The 18,560-nt window shown below is 45.7% G+C and overlaps 2 protein-coding genes across 4 annotated transcripts in view; one reads left to right on the top strand and one right to left on the bottom strand.

The window, feature by feature from the left end:
- LOC125453060 (cytotoxic T-lymphocyte protein 4-like) overlaps positions 1 to 8,263 on the bottom strand; it is a 40,124-nt gene extending 31,861 nt beyond the window's left edge. Inside the window, exon 1 of one of the 2 annotated variants that reach the window (XM_048532118.2) lies at positions 8,000 to 8,263. The gene's annotated coding sequence lies outside the window, so the exon portion shown is untranslated. Of the gene's footprint in view, positions 1 to 510; positions 551 to 7,999 lie in introns of those variants that run through there. The other variant, XM_059646828.1, reaches the window with a different exon arrangement.
- The window catches only part of pnpla4 (patatin-like phospholipase domain containing 4), a 109,752-nt gene extending 92,277 nt beyond the window's left edge, over positions 1 to 17,475 (top strand). The window contains exon 8 of one of the 2 annotated variants that reach the window (XM_059646826.1): positions 16,939 to 17,475. In XM_059646826.1, the coding sequence (XP_059502809.1) occupies positions 16,939 to 17,223 (285 nt within the window). In that variant the 3' untranslated portion in view covers positions 17,224 to 17,475. The remainder of the gene's footprint in view (positions 1 to 16,938) is intronic. The other variant, XM_059646827.1, reaches the window with a different exon arrangement.
- The last annotated feature ends 1,085 nt before the right edge of the window (positions 17,476 to 18,560 follow it).

Raw genomic sequence — 18,560 nt, 5'->3', positions numbered from 1 at the left:
CCACTAAGCCACTGCGCCACCCCGTTTGGACCAGCCATGATCCTTTCGAATGGTGGAGCAGGCTCAAGGGGCCAAACAGTCCACGCCTATTTCTCATGGTTATCACTAAACACATGAAACAGGTAATCTGAAAGCAGGGGTTACGGCTTTAAGGACACCTCTCTGCATCAAGGCTGGCCAACAGTGTCTCCCCCACACCCTGCAGACTTGGTGAAAACATTTGGAGATTGATTATTAGTCACCCGGCCACAATATGAATGGGATTTGAGCACAGTGCATCAAAGGTAGAGACAGTGGCTGTTAGTTTCTAGGCTTGTTCTTTTGACAATCTCAGAGCGAGTATGCTCTGAAAAGGCTTCAACATATATACCCCAGATACTGTTATCTTTTGTTCTATCGGTGTCACATCAAAGGTTGTTGGAAGGAACGTGCGATGAATATTGCAAACCAAAACAGTCAAAGTAATCGACCCGCACTGAAACGAAATGACTGGTCGGATAATTTACCCACATTTGCCAAGTCCAATACAGCATCCAGCTGTTTGTTTGCTTTGATATATTTTGTTGGAATATTTCCAAACACCCTCCAGCAAACACAGCACTTGTTATTGGAATAATGGCTTTCTTGCAGAATGCTCAGAGTTCGATTTGCAGACTGTAAGATAAACAAGGAGTAATTAAAACAACAAGAATATAAAGGAATACCCAAGAAAATAAATGTTGGTCCTTTGGCCACTTGTCAGAGCTAAAAAACCAGAGAGCTGTCTTCTAGACGGTAGAGTGGAGGTTGACCTCGATATAGTTGGACAATGGATGTCAGAGTGGTCACAGATGAACTGCAGTAGATGAGTGAGGATGGCAGAAGACGGTTGGAAATGGCATAACATGACAGAAAATACCCAGGCAGGGATAGTTACAAACAACAGAATCAGAGGAGAATAATCTGTGTTGTAAGTAACATTTGTGTCAAACACATTCCAGGCAAAGACTATCACCAACAAGAGACAATCTAACCATTGCCCCTTGCAGTTACTAATATTACAATCACTGAATCCCGCACTATCAATATCCCAGGGGTTACCATTGTCCAGAATCAACTGGGCTTACCACATAATAACAGTAGCTACAAGAGCAAATGAGAGGCTAGGAATACTGTCAGAGATAATGGGAACTGCAGATGCTGGAGATTCCAAGATAATAAAATGTGAGGCTGGATGAACACAGCAGGCCAAGCAGCATCTCAGGAGCACAAAAGCTGACGTTTCGGGCCTAGACCCTTCATCAGAGAGGGGGATGGGGGGAGGGAACTGGAATAAATAGGGAGAGAGGGGGAGGCGGACCGAAGATGGAGAGTAAAGAAGATAGGTGGAGAAGGTGTGGGTGGGGAGGTAGGGAGGGGATAGGTCAGTCCAGGGAAGACGGACAGGTCAAGGAGGTGGGATGAGGTTAGCAGGTAGCTGGGGGTGCGGCTTGGGGTGGGAGGAAGGGATGGGTGAGAGGAAGAACCGGTTAGGGAGGCAGAGACAGGTTGGACTGGTTTTGGGATGCAGTGGGTGGGGGGGAAGAGCTGGGCTGGTTGTGTGGTGCAGTGGGGGGAGGGGATGAACTGGGCTGGTTTAGGGATGCAGTGGGGGAAGGGGAGATTTTGAAACTGGTGAAGTCCACATTGATACCATATGGCTGCAGGGTTCCCAGGCGGAATATGAGTTGCTGTTCCTGCAACCTTCGGGTGGCATCATTGTGGCAGTGCAGGAGGCCCATGATGGACATGTCATCAAGAGAATGGGAGGGGGAGTGGAAATGGTTTGCGACTGGGAGGTGCAGTTGTGTGTTGCGAACTGAGCGGAGGTGTTCTGCAAAGCGGTCCCCAAGCCTCCGCTTGGTTTCCCCAATGTAGAGAAAGCCGCACCGGGTACAGTGGATGCAGTATACCACATTGGCAGATGTGCAGGTGAACCTCTGCTTAATGTGGAATGTCATCTTGGGGCCTGGGATGGGGGTGAGGGAGGAGGTGTGGGGACAAGTGTAGCATTTCCTGCGGTTGCAGGGGAAGGTGCCGGGTGTGGTGGGGTTGGAGGGCAGTGTGGAGCGAACAAGGGAGTCACGGAGAGAGTGGTCTCTCCGGAAAGCAGACAGGGGTGGGGATGGAAAAATGTCTTGGGTGGTGGGGTCGGATTGTAAATGGCGGAAGTGTCGGAGGATAATGCGTTGTATCCGGAGGTTGGTAGGGTGGTGTGTGAGAACGAGGGGGATCCTCTTGGGGCGGTTGTGGCGGGGGCGGGGTGTGAGGGATGTGTCGCGGGAAATGCGGGAGACGCGGTCAAGGGCGTTCTCAATCACCGTGGGGGGGAAGTTGCGGTCCTTAAAGAACTTGGACATCTGGGATGTGCGGGAGTGGAATGTCTTATCGTGGGAGCAGATGCGGCGGAGGCGGAGGAATTGGGAATAGGGTCGCAAACCATTTCCACTCCCCCTCCCATTCTCTTGATGACATGTCCATCATGGGCCTCCTGCACTGCCACAATGATGCCACCCGAAGGTTGCAGGAACAGCAACTCATATTCCGCCTGGGAACCCTGCAGCCATATGGTATCAATGTGGACTTCACCAGTTTCAAAATCTCCCCTTCCCCCACTGCATCCCTAAACCAGCCCAGTTCATCCCCTCCCCCCACTGCACCACACAACCAGCCCAGCTCTTCCCCCCCACCCACTGCATCCCAAAACCAGTCCAACCTGTCTCTGCCTCCCTAACCGGTTCTTCCTCTCACCCATCCCTTCCTCCCACCCCAAGCCGCACCCCCAGCTACCTACTAACCTCATCCCACCTCCTTGACCTGTCCGTCTTCCCTGGACTGACCTATCCCCTCCCTACCTCCCCACCCACACCTTCTCCACCTATCTTCTTTACTCTCCATCTTCGGTCCGCCTCCCCCTCTCTCCCTATTTATTCCAGTTCCCTCCCCCCATCCCCCTCTCTGATGAAGGGTCTAGGCCCGAAACGTCAGCTTTTGTGCTCCTGAGATGCTGCTTGGCCTGCTGTGTTCATCCAGCCTCACATTTTATTAGCTAGGAATACTGTGATGAGTAACTCACCTCCTGACTCTCCAAAGCCTGGCCACCATCTGCAAGGCACAAGTCAGGAGTGTGATGGTAGTCTCCCCACTTACCTGAATGGGGTCAGCTCCAAAAACACTCAAAAAGTTGACGCCATCCAGGGCAAAGCAGCCACTTGATTGGCACCGCATTCACAAACATTCACTCCCTCCACCGCCGATGCTCAGTAGCAGCAGTGTGTACTATCTACGAGATGCACTGCAGAAATTCACCAAAGGTACTCAGACAGCACCTTCCAAACCCATGACCACTTCTATTTAGAAAGACGAGGGCAGCAGATACATGGGAACACCATCACCTTCAAGTTTCCCCTCCAAACTACTGACTATTCTGACTTGGAAAAATATCACCATTCCTTCACTGCCACTGGGTCAAAATCTTGCAATTCAACCCCTAATGGAATTGTCATCATGTTCCAGGAATAAATGGAGATCTTTTTCTTTTATTGATTCATGGGCATCACTCACTGGGCCAGCATTTATTGCCCTTGAGAAGGTCACACAGAGGCGACCACTTGAATTGCTACAGTCCATGTGCTGGAGGTAGACCTACAATTCTGTTAGGGAGGGAAGTCCAGGATTTTGACCCAGTGACAGTGAAGGAACGGCGATACATTTCCAAGTCAGGAAGGTGAGTGCCTTGGAAGGGGACTAGCGTGTGGTGGTGTAACCATATAACTGCTGCCCTTGTCTTTCAAGGATTGCAGGTTTGACAGCGGCTGTTGATAGAGTTTTGATGAGTTTTTGCCCTATTGTTTATAGATGTTATACTCAGCTAACTCCATGTGTAGGCGGTAGGGTAGGGAATGGGTATAGTGATGGAGGGTGAGATGGAAGGAAAAGGGGAAGAGGGCCATCTGGTAAGAGGAGGTGGGAGGAGGGTCTGTTGAATGGGAGGAGGAGGTGAGCAGGGAAAGTAGCGGTGGGGGAAAGAGTGAGGGAAAGGGATGAAGATGGAGTAGAGGGAGAGGAGGGGTTGGTGATGGAGAGAAGGTGGATTGAATACAGAAGAGGAAGGATAGTGTATACGGGGAGAGTGTTTAAGGGAGATGGGACGGTGGGTGTGTTTGAGAGAGCAAGAGGTCGGTGCGTTTGGGAGAGGGGACGGTCGATGTGTTTGGGAGAGGGGACGATGGTGTGTTTGGGAGAGGGGACGATGGGTGTGTTTGCGAAAGGTGATGGTGGATGTGTTTGGGAGAGGGGACAATGGATGTGTTTGGGAGAGGGGACGGTGGGTGTGTTTGGGAGAGGGGATGGTGGGTGTGTTGGGAGAGGGGACGATGGATGTGTTTGGGAGAGGGGACGGTGGGTGTGTTTGGGAGAGGGGACGGTGGGTGTGTTTGGGAGAGGGGACGGTGGGTGTGTTTGGGAGAGGGGACAGTGGGTGCGTTGGGAGAGGGGACGATGGATGTGTTTGGGAGAGGGGACAGTGGGTGTGTTTGGGAGAGGGGACGGTGGGTGTGTTTGGGAGAGGGGACGATGGATGTGTTTGGGAGAGGGGACGGTGGGTGTGTTTGGGAGAGGGGACGGTGGGTGTGTTTGGGAGAGGGGATGGTGGGTGTGTTGGGAGAGGGGACGATGGATGTGTTTGGGAGAGGGGACGGTGGGTGTGTTTGGGAGAGGGGACGGTGGGTGTGTTTGGGAGAGGGGATGGTGGGTGTGTTGGGAGAGGGGATGGTGGGTGTGTTTGGGAGAGGGCACGGTGGGTGTGTTTGGGAGAGGGGACGGTGGGTGTGTTTGGGAGAGGGGATGGTGGGTGTGTTGGGAGAGGGGATGGTGGGTGTGTTTGGGAGAGGGCACGGTGGGTGTTTTTGGGAGAGGGGATGGTGGGACGGTGAGTTGAGGGCCAGGAAAGCCGAGAGCATTTTGAGGTACCTGATCCAAAGCCAACTTCAATGTTGTGATTACGAGACCAGAACCAAAATTCTGCACAGACTGTCAGCGAACAGTTAGATAACAAACCCAATTCCTTTCCATATGTGGCCAGCATTCAGAGATGGGCATTGAGTCTAGCCTAATGTTAACTACGGAAAACAGTGCATAAGGAAATCAGATTAGGAGGTGCACTTCCTGTCATTACACAGGTGTTAGTTACAAGATAGAGAAACCTAGTTACAAAAAAACCTTGATAACTGCCATCTCAAAAAACATTCAGAATCTTTCTTATTCATTTTTTCCCCAATCTCCTGTTCGTTTCCTTTCATTTTTCTAATGTGGGGGGTTGCTAGACTATTGGAAGGTTTTGCTGCTTCGTTGTCCCAGCGTTCCCAAAACAATACAGCTCTGATCTACCACCTTTAGTTTTCAAGAAGGATTTAGAAATAATTCTTGGGGCTAAAGGGAGCGAAGTGTATGGGGAGAAAGCAGGATCAGGGGACTGAGTCGGATGATCAGCTGTAATCATATTGAATGGTGGAATAGGCTTGAAGGGCCGAATGGCCTGCTCCTATTTTCTACGTTGCCCTATTTTGAAACACAGATAGTAGTTGCTGCATGACAAAGGGGCCAACAGATTTTCAACTCTCACCTACTTCCGTCTTCTGCCTTTTGTTCAACAGCCCTCCCTACTTCCTCTTACAACCTCAACATTGCCCTGGCAAAGCTCACACTAACAAAATAACTCACACAATATGAAGCAAAGTATTATGAACGTGAAAATAGAAAGCAGTAGAGAAACTCAGCAAGCCTCGCAACATCTGTGGAGAAGGAAACAGAGTTAACATTTCATGGTCAGTGTGACATGAAATCACAATGCGATTTGGGCCACTTTGGCCAACTCCCGTTTCCTTCCCCTCAGATGCTGCCAGACCCAATGAGTTTCTTCAACATTTTCTCTTTTAATTATCAATGATTTTGGTTAACACAGTGACTCGGTGGTTAAACTGCTGCCTCACAGTGCTGGGAACATGGGTTTGATTTCAACCTTTGGGCAACTGTGTGGAGTTAACACGTTCTCCCCGTGTCTGCATGCGTTTCCTCCAGGTGCTCTGTTTTCTTCCCACAGTCCAAAGATGTGCAGGTTAGGGTGGATTGGCCGTGGGAAATTGCCCATAGTGTGCAGGGATGTACGGGCTAAGTGTGTTAGCAGTGGAGATTGTGGGGTTACAGGGGTGGTTACAGGGGTGGGATGCTCTTTGGAGCGTCAGTGCAGCCTTGATGGCCTGAATTATCTCTATCTTTTATGACTGATTTACTTGATATGATAGTGTTGACGCAGGGGACTGGGGAATGCTGGCCACTACATCAGTGGGACTTTGCAGGCCAGTTCTGAGGGAGGGCCTGAAATGATAACTCTGATTCTTTTCTTCACACATGCTGCCAGACCTGCTGAACATTTCCAGCATCTTCTGTTTTTGTTCCTGGTTTACAGCATCCGCAGTTCTTTTGGTTTTTAATGATTTACGTCCTCCATAAAATGGAAGCTCACCCCTCATGGGCAAATTGTTGGCAGCTTCAATAACTGGTCCTTTACAGGAGTCTTTTATTCTGCCAATCAGCTGCCTGTTGCTATGGACAGACACAGCCAGATCAGCCATGACCTCATTGGATGGTAGACCGGGCTTGAGGGGCCGAATGTTCTTCTTTGCTTTGTTACAGTTCCCTCTCTCCATCCATCCCACCCCTTCACAGTGCACCCATTGCATGTCTGTACACCTCCATCCCTCCTTAACCATATCCTCATAACATCCCCATCACTCACAAACTATCATCCACCACCCACTAATAATGTCTCCCCTGATTTTATACCTAGTTAGGAAAGGTACTCAAAGAAAATGGGGGAAGACACAATTATTAATAAATAACTATGAATTAATTGCAATGATTAATTAATAGTCCAGACCGCTGGATTTTATGGGACATTGAGTAAATTTAAGAAGGAGATAGGCATATTTTTAATCAGTAATGGGTTGAAAGGTTGTGGTGAGTGAGCAGGAAAGTCAAATTGAGGCCAAGGTGAGATCAGCTATGATCATATTAAATGGCTCGAGGGGCTGAATGGCTTATTCCTGCTCCTAGCTCTTATGTTCAATGATTTTTCAGTCAGTCCCAATTCTCCAGTCTCACTCATTAAGTGACCAATGCTCAGTTTAGCTATTCTTTTCCTTTATGTATAGCTCCTCAAGCTCTTACAGTCAGCTTTGATATTTCTTGCTTGTTTCCCAATTTCTTCCCTTTTTCTTTTAGTCATCAGCTGCTGGTGTTTGAACACAAATAATTCACTACTTTAGAAATCCCGGAAGCTCTAGGACAACCCTACAGGCTCGCCAAGTCTATTTCCAAGAGCTAGTGAGTTGCGTATTTTCATTACTCCTTTCACCTCCGTCCAATGTGAAAACACGCTGTTTATGGGGAGGCGATTGCCTAGTGGTATTATCGCTGGACTGTTCATCCGGATACCCAGGTAATGTTCTGGGGACCTGGGTTCGTAATCCCATCATGACAGATGGTGGAATTTGAATTCAGTAAATATCTGGAATTAAGAATCTAGCGATGACCGTGAATCTATTGTCGATTGTTGGAAAAACCCATCAGGTTCACTGATGTCCTTTAGGAAAGGAAACAGCCATCCTTGCTTGGCTTACATGTGACTCCAGACCACAGGTTTGTTCTTAACTGCCCTCTGGGCAATTAGGGATGGGAAATAAATGCTACTTAGCCAGTCATGCCCTCATCCTATGAATGAATAAAGGATCCAGATACTGGGCTGTTCTCCCACCCTCTTGTAGTTTTCATTTCAACCAAAGTAACCTTTTATCCTTCACATCCTGACCTGAAACATAAACCCAGCTTTTCTGCTTCTACAAATGCTGACAGGCTTCATGTATTTGCTGCGTCCTCCTTTCTTTTAACTGTAAAAGAGGGAGAAAAATGAAGGAACACCTACCTCAGGCTACTGCATCTCAAGGCTGACAAAAGTCCCCACCATTGTGAGGTGTACCGTCACCACATAGACAGTTGTTCAAGGACAGACAACTCAGCATCCAAGAGGTCACGCAGGATCTTCAATCCATGTGGCTTTGCCAGTGTCAACCAAATCTCATAAAAAATTTTAAATGAGCCGTCACTCTCGAGATGTCAATTGTATCTGCAAGTTACTGTTGCTACTCAGTTCTTAAACGTATGTTAAAAAAAAGAACCTCAGAATGAATAACATGTTAGGGAAAACCTGATAGGGTTTATTTTTCAAGGGCATGATGGCATTTGCTGAGATCTGAAACTGATTTTATCAGGCTTGTCCTTCCCTTGAACTATGGTGGGTGGGTAATGAAACTCGACTGGTGGTATTAAGCAATGAGTGATGTTCCGGAGGCTACTCAAACAGATGTGGCTAGGAAACTAGTGTGGTGAGCAGAAAAGATAATACAGGAATCTGTTCTGCATTGTGGTGGATTACTTCTGTTCAGAAACCAGCAACAGATGACTGGAAATAAAAAGGGTAGAAATTGAAAAACTGGCACGTTTTATCAAAGCTGACTGCAAGAGCTTGAACAGATATTTAAAAAGGAAAAGAGTAACTAAAGTGAGCATTGGCCACTTAGCGGGTAAGACTAGCTGAAAAACACTGAACATAAGAGCTGGGAACAGGAGTAGGCCATTCAGCCCCTTGAGACTGTTCTGCCATTCAATGTAATTGTAAAGAAATACAGAAATGGCAGAGGCTTGAGACAAATATTTTGCGTCTATCTTCATAGTAGCAGACATAAGTGATCTTCCAAGTGTAAAATCAAGGGACAGAAGAGCTGCAGATATTTAAAACAATTACAATCATTGAGGAGATAGTCCTGGCACAAGGTGAATATCTGGAATAACAAAGTGTGGGACTGGATGAACACAGCAGGCCAAGCAGCATCTTAGGAGCACCAAAGCTGACGTTTCGGGCCTAGACCCTTTTTCTGATGAAGGGCCTAGGCCCAAAATATCAGCCTTTGTGCTCTTAAGATGCTGCTTGGCCTGCTGTGTTCATCCAATCGCACACTTTGTTATCTCGGATTCTCCAGCATCTGCAGTTCCTACTATCTCTAAATATCTGGAATGACTGGATTATCTTGTGAGGAAAGGATGGACAGTCTAGATTTATATCTGCTGTCATCTAGAGGAGTAAGAAAAAACTTGATTGAATTATATAAGATCCAGAGATAAAGGGTGAACGTGGAGAGGATTTTTCCTCTTGTGGGAGAATGCAATGATGGGTTACAGTTTCAAAATGAGGGGTCGACCATTTAAGCGAGAAGTTGGTTGAATTTTATTTCTTTGAGGATCATGAGAGTTTGGAACTCCTGGCCTTATTAAGCAGTGGAAGCAGAATCATTGATTATTTTGAAGCAGAGATAGATAGACTCAGTGCAGAGTGAATGGTTATCGGAGTAGGTGAGAATTTGGTACTGAGGCTACTGTTGAGTCCACCATGATGTTTTTGAATGGCAGAGCAGTCTCAAGGGGCTGAGTGGTCTACTCCTGCTCTTCACGCATTGTTTGTACATAAAATTAATGGGACTGAAGGCTAATTAGTTTCCAAGACCTGATAGCCTGTTCCGAGCATCTTAAAAGAAGTGGCAGCAGAGAGGCTGATGTTTCAGGCCGAGACCCTTCTTCAGAAAGAGGCAGGGATGGAGCCAGTAAAGGTGAGTGTAGGTGGGGAGATAAGGAGGAGATAGATCAGTTCAGGGAGGACGGACAGGTCAGGGGGCCAGGATGCGATTCGTAGAAAGGAGATGTGGGTGGGGCTTGAGGTGGGAAGAGGGGATAGGCGGGAGGAAGGACAGTTTGGGGAGGCAGGGATGAGCTGGGCTGTTTTTGAGATGCGGTAGTGGGAGCCTTCCACCTCAACCTTATGTTCACCTGGACCATCTCTAAAATCTCTCTCTCCTTCCTGGACCTCTCTGTCTCCATCTCTGGTAACCGCCTAGAAACCGATATCCATTTCAAGCCTTCGTGCTCCTATGATGCTGCTTGGCCTGCTGTGTTCATCCAGCCCTACACCTTGTTGTACCAGTAAATATATGTTTTGGTGAAGTGTGTCATGTATACTATATTATACATAGTATGTCATACGTACTATACGAGACTGAGTCACAGAGTCATGCAACGTGGAAGAAAACCCTTCGGTCCAACCGGTCTGTGCCAAACATAATCCCAAACTAAACAAATCCCACCTGCCTGTGCTTGGCCCATATCCCTCCAAACCCTGCTTATCCATCTACTTATCCAAATGTCTTTGAAACATTGTAACTGTACCTGCGTCTATTACTTTCTCTGGCAGTTCACACTAATCCCTCTCTGTGTAAAAACATTTCCCCTCACATCCTTTTTAAATCTTTCTCCTCTCACCTTAAAAATTAGTCTTCTGGTTTTGAAATCCTCCACCCTAAGGAAAAGACCCTTGCTATTCATCTCATCTATGCCACTCATGATTTTATAAATCTCTGTAAGGTCACCCCTCAACTTCCTATGCTCCAATGAAAAAAGTCCCAGGCTTTCCAGTCTATGTCTATACCTCAAACCTTCAATTCCCAGCAACATCCTTGTAAATCCTTTCTGAACCCTCTCCAGTTTGATAACATCCTTCCTATAACAGGGCAACCAGAACTAGGCAGTTCTCCAGGAGAGGCCTCGCCAACACCCTATACATCTGCAACATGATGGCCCAGCTCCTATACTCAAAGTTCTGAACAACGAAGAAATATGTGCTAAATGCCTTCTCAATTCCACTGTCTACCTGTGATGCAACTTTCAAAGAATTATGTACCTGAACCCTTAGGTCTCTCTGTTCTCCAATAATACCCAGGGCCCTATTGTTAATTGTGTAATTCCTGAACAAAAACTGAAGTTGCTGGAAAAGCTCAGCAGGTCTGGCAGCATCTGTGAAAAGAAAATCAGAGTTAACATTTCAGGTCTGGTGACCCTTCCTCAGAACAGTCCTACCCTTGTTTATTTCACCAAACTGCAATACCTTGCACCTATCCAAATTAAACTCCATCTGCCAGTCCTCAGCCCATTGACTCGGGTAATCAAGATCTCTTAGTATTCTTAGATAACCCAGAAGATGAGTATAAGATGAGATGATTATAAGGTGACTGTACTATATAGGATATGAGCATGTAGTGTTGGGGATGTAACAGTAAAAGTTTGTAAAGGGTTATTTACAGGTTAGTTGAGTTGGCAAATGTCTGGCAGGTTATAATGGGGCAAAATGTGAACTTGCTGAGTTTCACAGAAATCATTGTAAAGCCAAATATGGTTTAAACGGCAAGAGTGTTGAATTTTGCAGGAGAGAGTGAATTGTTGAGAGAGTGAGTTGTTGAAAATGAATCACAAAATGTTGGCATGCAGATACAACACCTTTGGAGGTAAATTGAATATGTTGGCTTTACTTGAGTATTAAGTCGGGAAGTCTCGCTACAACTGTGCAGGACATTGGTGGTACTGCACTGGAGGATTGCATACACTTTTTCAGCAGGAACATTTTACATGGGAAGCAATTCAGAGAAGGTCCTCACAGCTGTTCCTGGGATGATGGAGTTGTCCTGTAAGGAAAAGTTGAGCAGATTGGGTTGAAACTCGTTGAAGTTTAGAAAAATGAGAGAGGATCTCATTGAACCATGTAAGATTGTGTCAGGGCTTGACAGGGTAGATACTGAGAGGATGTTTCTTATTGTAGAGGAATCTGGAAGCAGGAGGCACTGCTTAAGAACAAGGACTGTGTCAGTTAAGTTGGAGATGACGAACAATTTCTTCTCACAGAGGCTTGTTCATGGTTGAAATTCTCTTCCCATGTGAGAGGGAAGCCAGGTTAATAAAACAATTCTAGGCTGAATTAGATAGGTTTCTCGTTGGAAATAGAGTCAAAGTTTATTGGGAGTAGATGGGAAACAGGAGCTAGGGCCACTTTTGGACCTGGCCCTTGGAAATGAGGTGTGCCAACTGGATGAAGTGTCTGTGGGCAAACATGCAGAAGACTGACCCTTTCATCACAAGGTTCAGGTTGGTGATGGGGAGTGACACGCAACAATGCAGGGTGAGAAAAATCAATTGACAGAGAGCTGACTTCAGTGGGGTCCAGACAGAATTCAGCAGAGTTGACTGGAACTAAAGGTTGTTGGGAAGATCAATAACTGAACAATGGGCCACTTCTAAAGAGCTGATGAATTGGGTACAGTCAACGTATATTATCTTGAATGGGAAAAGTGGGATAAACAAATTCAGCCTTTCCTGGATGGTAAATGAGGTAGAAACTAACATTGGAAAGAAAAAGTCTGCTTGTGACAGAAGTAGGATGTATTGAATCATAGAGTCATACAATAATACAACATGGAAACAGGGCCTTTGACCCAAACTGGTCCATGCAGACCATAGTGCCCACTCAGCTAGTTCCAGTTGCCAGCATTTGGTCCATATCCCTTTAAACCCTTCCTATCCATGTACCTATCCAGATGTTTTTTAAATGTTGCTCTTTTATCCGCATCAACCACTTTCTCCAGCAACCCATTCCTTACACGCACCGCTGTCTGTGTGAAGAAGTTACCTCTCAGGTCCTTCTTAAATCTACCCCTCTCACCTTAAACCTATGTCCTTTAGGTTGCAATTCCCCATCCCTGGGAAAAAGACTATAAGCATTCATCCTATCTGTCCCACTCATGATTTTATACACTTCAATAATGTCACCCCTCATTCTCCTGTGTTCCAAGGAATAAAGTCCAATGTTGGCCAAACTCTTCTTATAACTCAGGCCTGCTGCTCCTGAAAACACCCTCGTAAATCTTCTTTGCACACTTTCCAGTTTAACTATGTATTTCCTACAACAGGATGCCCAAAACTGCACACAATACTCCAAGTGCGGCCTCACCAACAACTTATACAATTGTAATATAATGTCCCAACTCCTATATTCAATGCCTCGCCCGATGAAGGCCAGCATGCTAAATGCCTTCTTCACCACCCTATCTACCTGTGACACCTCATTCAATGAACTATGTACTTGTACTCCTAGGTCCCTCTGTTCCACAACACTCTTCAGGACCTTACCATTTACTGTATAAGTCCAACCTTGATTTGTTTTTCCAAAGTGCAAAACTCACACTTATTTGTATTGAATTGTATTCAGCTCACTTCCCCATCAGATCAAGATCTCTCTGCGATTTTTGATAACCTTCCTCACCATCAACGATACCTCCTAATTTTGTATCATCTGCAAACTTACTAATTATGCCTTGTACATTCACATCAGGTCATTTATGTAAATCACAAATAATAAAGGTACCAACATCGACCCCTGTAGCACGCCACTGGTCACAGGCCTCCAGTCCGAGAAACTGCTATTGTCGAGCCAATTTTGAAACCAATTAGCTACCTCTGCCTGGATCCCATGTGACCTAACCTCTGTGACTAGCCTGTCAAGTGAGACCTTGTCAAAGGCCACACTAAAATCCATTTAGACAATATCCACTACCCTACCCTCACCCATCCTCTTGGTTACCTCTTTGAAAGACTCTAAAAGATTTGTCAGACAAGACTTCCCATGCACAAATCCAGTTGACTATCCCTAAACAGACCTTGACTATCCAAATGTTGCTTAATCCTGTCCCTCAGTGTCCTCTCCAATAACTTTCCCACCACTGATGTCAGGCTCACTGGCCTGTAGTTCCTGGCTTGTCTTTGCTTCCTTTCTTAAAGGTGATTGCAGGCAGGCAGTGGTGGGGATTGGTCAGTGAGTTGGGAGGAGCGGATAGGTGGGACAGAATATGAACAGTTTGTGTCAGATCAAGGAGGCAAGGATGAGGGGGAGGGTTGGTCATGGGATGAGGCTGGGGGCCTGGGGAGTTTTTAAAATTGGTGAATTCCATGTTTAGGCCTTTGGGCCGTGGGTCCCAAGGCGGAATATGAGGTGCTGCTCCTCCAGTTTCCGGGTGGCGTCATTGTGACACCGGAGGAGGGCCAGGATGGACATGTCACCCAGGGAATAGGAGGGGGAGGTGAAGTGGTTTGCAACCGGAAGGTGTTGTTGTTTTTTGCTATCAAAGTGCAGGTATTCTACAAAGTGGATTCCAAGCCTCTGCTTGGTCTCACCGATGTAGAGGAGGCCACAGCAGGAGCAAACCTACCTTCCCCGGCCCCTTCCCTTCTCTCTCTATTTATTTCAGAGCTCTGTACCCCCTCCCCCATTCCTGAAAAAGGGTCTCGACCTGAAACTTTAACTTTCCTGCTCCTGTGATGCTGCCTGGCCTGCTGTGTTCCTCCAGCTCCACACTATGTTATCTCTGACTCCAGCATCTACAGTTCTTACTATCTCCTCTCTGGTAATATGGATGCAATCCAAAATATCCCCACTTACTTCCTTTATTTCCTTAGCATCAAAACCAATAGCGTAAAAACAATAAGAATACGGTTAAGGGAGGAATAGAGCTGGTCAGAGACCAAAAATGGGATTTACAGACAGAGGCATAGCAATGCTAATAAACACATACTTTGCATCTGCCTTTACAAAAGAAGAGAACACTGCTCAGATCATGGTGACACAAGAGGAAACTCAAGTCAATAGATTCAAGAACAGCATCTTCCCTGCTGTTATTAGGTTTCTGAATGAACCTGTCAAATTTTAAATATAATTTTAAATATAATCTTTGCGCTCTTTCTCTGCAGTCATAACATTATATTTCTCTCTCTGTTCTATTACCTTAATTCATTTTGTATGGTCTGATCTGCTTGTACTGCATGCAAAACAAAACTTCTTACTGTCCGCAGGTACATATGACAGTAATATATCAAAGTAAAAATCAAAATTAGACCAAAATCAAATCAAATCAACCCTGTCTCAAGAAAAAAGAGGGCAGCATGCTGGATCAGTTGATAGCACTGCTGCCTCACAATGCCAAGGACCAAGGTTCAATTTCACCTACAGGTGACTGTCTGTGTGGAGTTTGCACATTCTCCCCGTGTCTGTGTAGGTTTCCTCCGGGTGGTCCGGTTTCCTCCCACAGCCCAAAGATGTGCAGGTTAGGTAGATTGGCTATGGGAAATGCAGGGTTACAAGAATCAGTGGAGGGGTGGGGCTGGATGGAATGCTGTTTCGAAGGTCAATGTAGATGGACTTGATGGGCCGAGTAGCCTGCTTCCACACTGTAGGGAATCTATGAAATCAAAGGTGTGTCCAAGGATTTTGAAGGAAGTGAGAGTAGAAATTGCAGAGGTACTTACTATACTCTTTCAGTCCTCCCTGAGCCAGGAGGAGGTGCCAGAAGACTGGAGATCGGCAAACATTACAGCTTTGTTCAAGAGAGGTTGTACAGATGACCCCAGCAATTATGGACCAGTTAGTTTAACTCATTCAAGGGCCTGGAAACAATTGTTTGGAACAGAATTAGCAATTGTGTGGATTTACTAAGGAGAGTCAGTACAGATTTCTAAAGGAGAAATTGAGTTTAGCTAATTTAGTGGAATCTTTTGAAGAGGTAACAGAAAGGATTGATGACAGCAATTTAGTTGATGTGATGTACATGGATTTGCAGAAGGTATCTGATACATTGCCACACAACAGAGGAAAGTTGAAGGTCATAGTATAAAAAGGGAGAGTGGTAACATGGATACAAAATTGGTTGAATGATAGAAAAGAAAGAGCGTAATGGTCAATAGACTTTTGCGCCTGAGGATGGTTTATATTGGAAGTCCTCAGGGTTGGGATCGGAGCCCTTGCTTTTCTTGATATAAAATTAATGATATGGATCTTGGTGTGCAGGGGACAATTTCAAAGGCTGCAGATGACATGAAACGTGAAAGAATTGTAAAGTGTGAGGAAGACAGTGTGGAATTTCAAGCAGAAATTGACAATTTGGTGGAGGGGGCAGATAGGAGGCTGATGCTGAAAAGTGTGAGGTGGTGCACTTTGGCTGGAAGAACATTGAAAGACAAATAGGGAGAGCAGTAAATAATGTTTACAGTTTCTTGGTTTCATTAATAGGGGCATGGAGTACAAGAACAAAAGGGTAACGTTGAACTTGGCAAAGACACGTGCTAAGTCTAGCTGGAGCATTGTGTAAAGCTGTAGGTCCCTCATTGTAGGAAAGCTGCAAGTGCATGGGAGAGAGTTGCAGAAAACATTTACTAGAATGATAGCAGGAATGTGTAACTTCAGTTTCATCGTCAGCATCAATAGGAGATTGGCCGACTGGTCAGGGAATTAGTGGCAAACCCACACAGTTCCAAGTGGGAGACCCAAGCAATCACGTCCCTTAAGCCACTTAAGAGACCATTATTGGCCTTTCCTGTAATTGGTGACGCCCTGCAACAGTAGCAATGGGGGTTGGAGACTGTCCATGCCCAAATACGGCAATGATGTGAAGGTGCTGCTGTTGGACTGGGGTGGACAAGGTCAGAAATCACACAGCAGGTTACAGTCCGACAGGTTTATTTTAAAACACAAGCTTTCAGAGCGCTGATGGTTTTCCAAATAAACCCGTTGGTCTATAACCTGGTGTCACGTGATTTCTGACCAAATACAACAAGGCATGGATAATGTTAAAGTTTGGGCTGAAAATTGGCAAGTAACATTCATACCACGCAAACAACAGGCAATGACAATCTCCAGTAAGAGAGAATCCAGCCATCACCTCTTGCCATTCAATGGTGCTACCATCACTGAACCCACCATATAATTTGATTCTGAACGTTATATTTCCCTGTTACTAAAGTCAAGGATACAAACTATCCAAGCCTTATCTTTCATTCCTCCACTTTCATTACATTTTTCTTGTCATTCTGTGCTGAAGAAGTCATATTCAACTTGAAACATTTGTTTCTCTCTGCACATTAACTCTGTTTCTCTCTCCACAGATGAATTATAGAATTCCTACATTGCAGAAGCAGGCCATTTCGCCTATTGAGTCCACACAGATCCTCCGAAGAGCATCCCACCTAGACCGACCTCCCCACCCTATCTCTGTAACCCTGTGTTTCCAACTGCTAATCCACCTAACCTGCACATCTTTGGACTGTGGGAGGAAACAGGAGCACCCGGAGGAACCCCACATAGATGCGGGGAGAATGTGCAAACACCACACAGGTGGTCACCCGAGGCCAGAATTGAACCGGAGTTACCCGGTTACCACTAACCTCTGAGCCAGCATGCCGCCCTCTTCTTACTAGATGAGCTGAATTTCTCTCCAGCACTTACTGTTTTCAGTTCACCGTTGCTGTCTGTTCCTTGTCACTGAGCCAATTTCATATCTGTGCAGCTACAGTCCCTTTTATTCCTTGAACTATAACTTTGTTCACAAATGTACTGTTCAACACTTTGTCAAATGCCTTTTCAAAGTGCTTGAAATTGTCACAGTGAGTTTGAGCACATTACAAAATAAAAAACTGACACATCTCCACTTGCCATGGAATCTTGGTGTTATACCAGTATGTTCCCTATGGCTCAAGAATAGGCTGGTGCTACAATTTATAGTAAGGACCTAATATCAGAATTTCAGTGTTTCATAATTCTTAATCTTATATGGGAGCAAAATCCTACATAAACCTAAGACCCATTGAACCAGGAGGAAAAAGGTCTCCCAAGTGCACCAAGGTACGCAACAGCCTCCTTCTACTCTAGAAAAGAACCCTATTAACTCAGCACTGAAAGGTTGCAGTGCTCTGAGATGCAGAGGCACCCGACTGTCCTAGTCCATGAATTATAAAAGATTGGTACGCAGGTACAGCAAGCAATTGGAGAAACTAATAGAATACTGTTTATGCCTCAGTGTGGACTTCTGGTCTCAAGGTGATTCCTCAAAGTGTGGTCCTATTTCATTCAGTGAATGAATGTAAAAATTTAGTGGAAACAGACTCTTAAGGCAGAGGTAGGCAAATTCTTGGCAAGAAAAGGGATGAAGAGTTATAATGTGGTAGCTGAGAATGTGGACTAATCAGATCAGCCATGAGTTTATTGAGTTATGGAGCAGGTTTGAGGGGCAGAGTGGCCTATTCTTTCTCCTTGTTTATATGTTCCTCCTTCCTTCTGTTACCCAATCAGGTTCACCTCATGTGCAGCAGGACCTGTCCTGGCCTGCCTCTAAACTTCCACTGTCCAAAGCTGTCAGCTACACCAAACTTTAATGGTCATCCCCTTACTCACACCAAGTTCCATTCAACCATTACCCTCACAGACCCAGATTGGTTCATTGCATTTAGAATTCTCACCTGTCTTCAACATTTTTTCGCCATCAGCTTTACTCCATCAGTGTCTCTGTTATTGCCTTTCACTTTGATGTTCAGTACTACATATGACAGGCAATTAGTGAGATAAAATATCTGCCTCACTTCATTGGGCCATGAAGCATTTCCATCCTAATGCCATGTCACCTAATTCATTTTTTTACCTTCAGTGAAGTGTCTGAGGACAGTTTTCTATATGGAGTCATTGAATATATAGCATGGAAACAGATCTACTGGTACAACTTGTCTGCACTGAC

This window comes from Stegostoma tigrinum, chromosome 6, assembly GCF_030684315.1.
Source record: "Stegostoma tigrinum isolate sSteTig4 chromosome 6, sSteTig4.hap1, whole genome shotgun sequence".
Lineage (NCBI taxonomy): Eukaryota > Metazoa > Chordata > Chondrichthyes > Orectolobiformes > Stegostomatidae > Stegostoma > Stegostoma tigrinum.
Note: the sequence above shows the minus strand (reverse complement) of the source record. Positions and strands in the feature narration are given on the sequence as shown.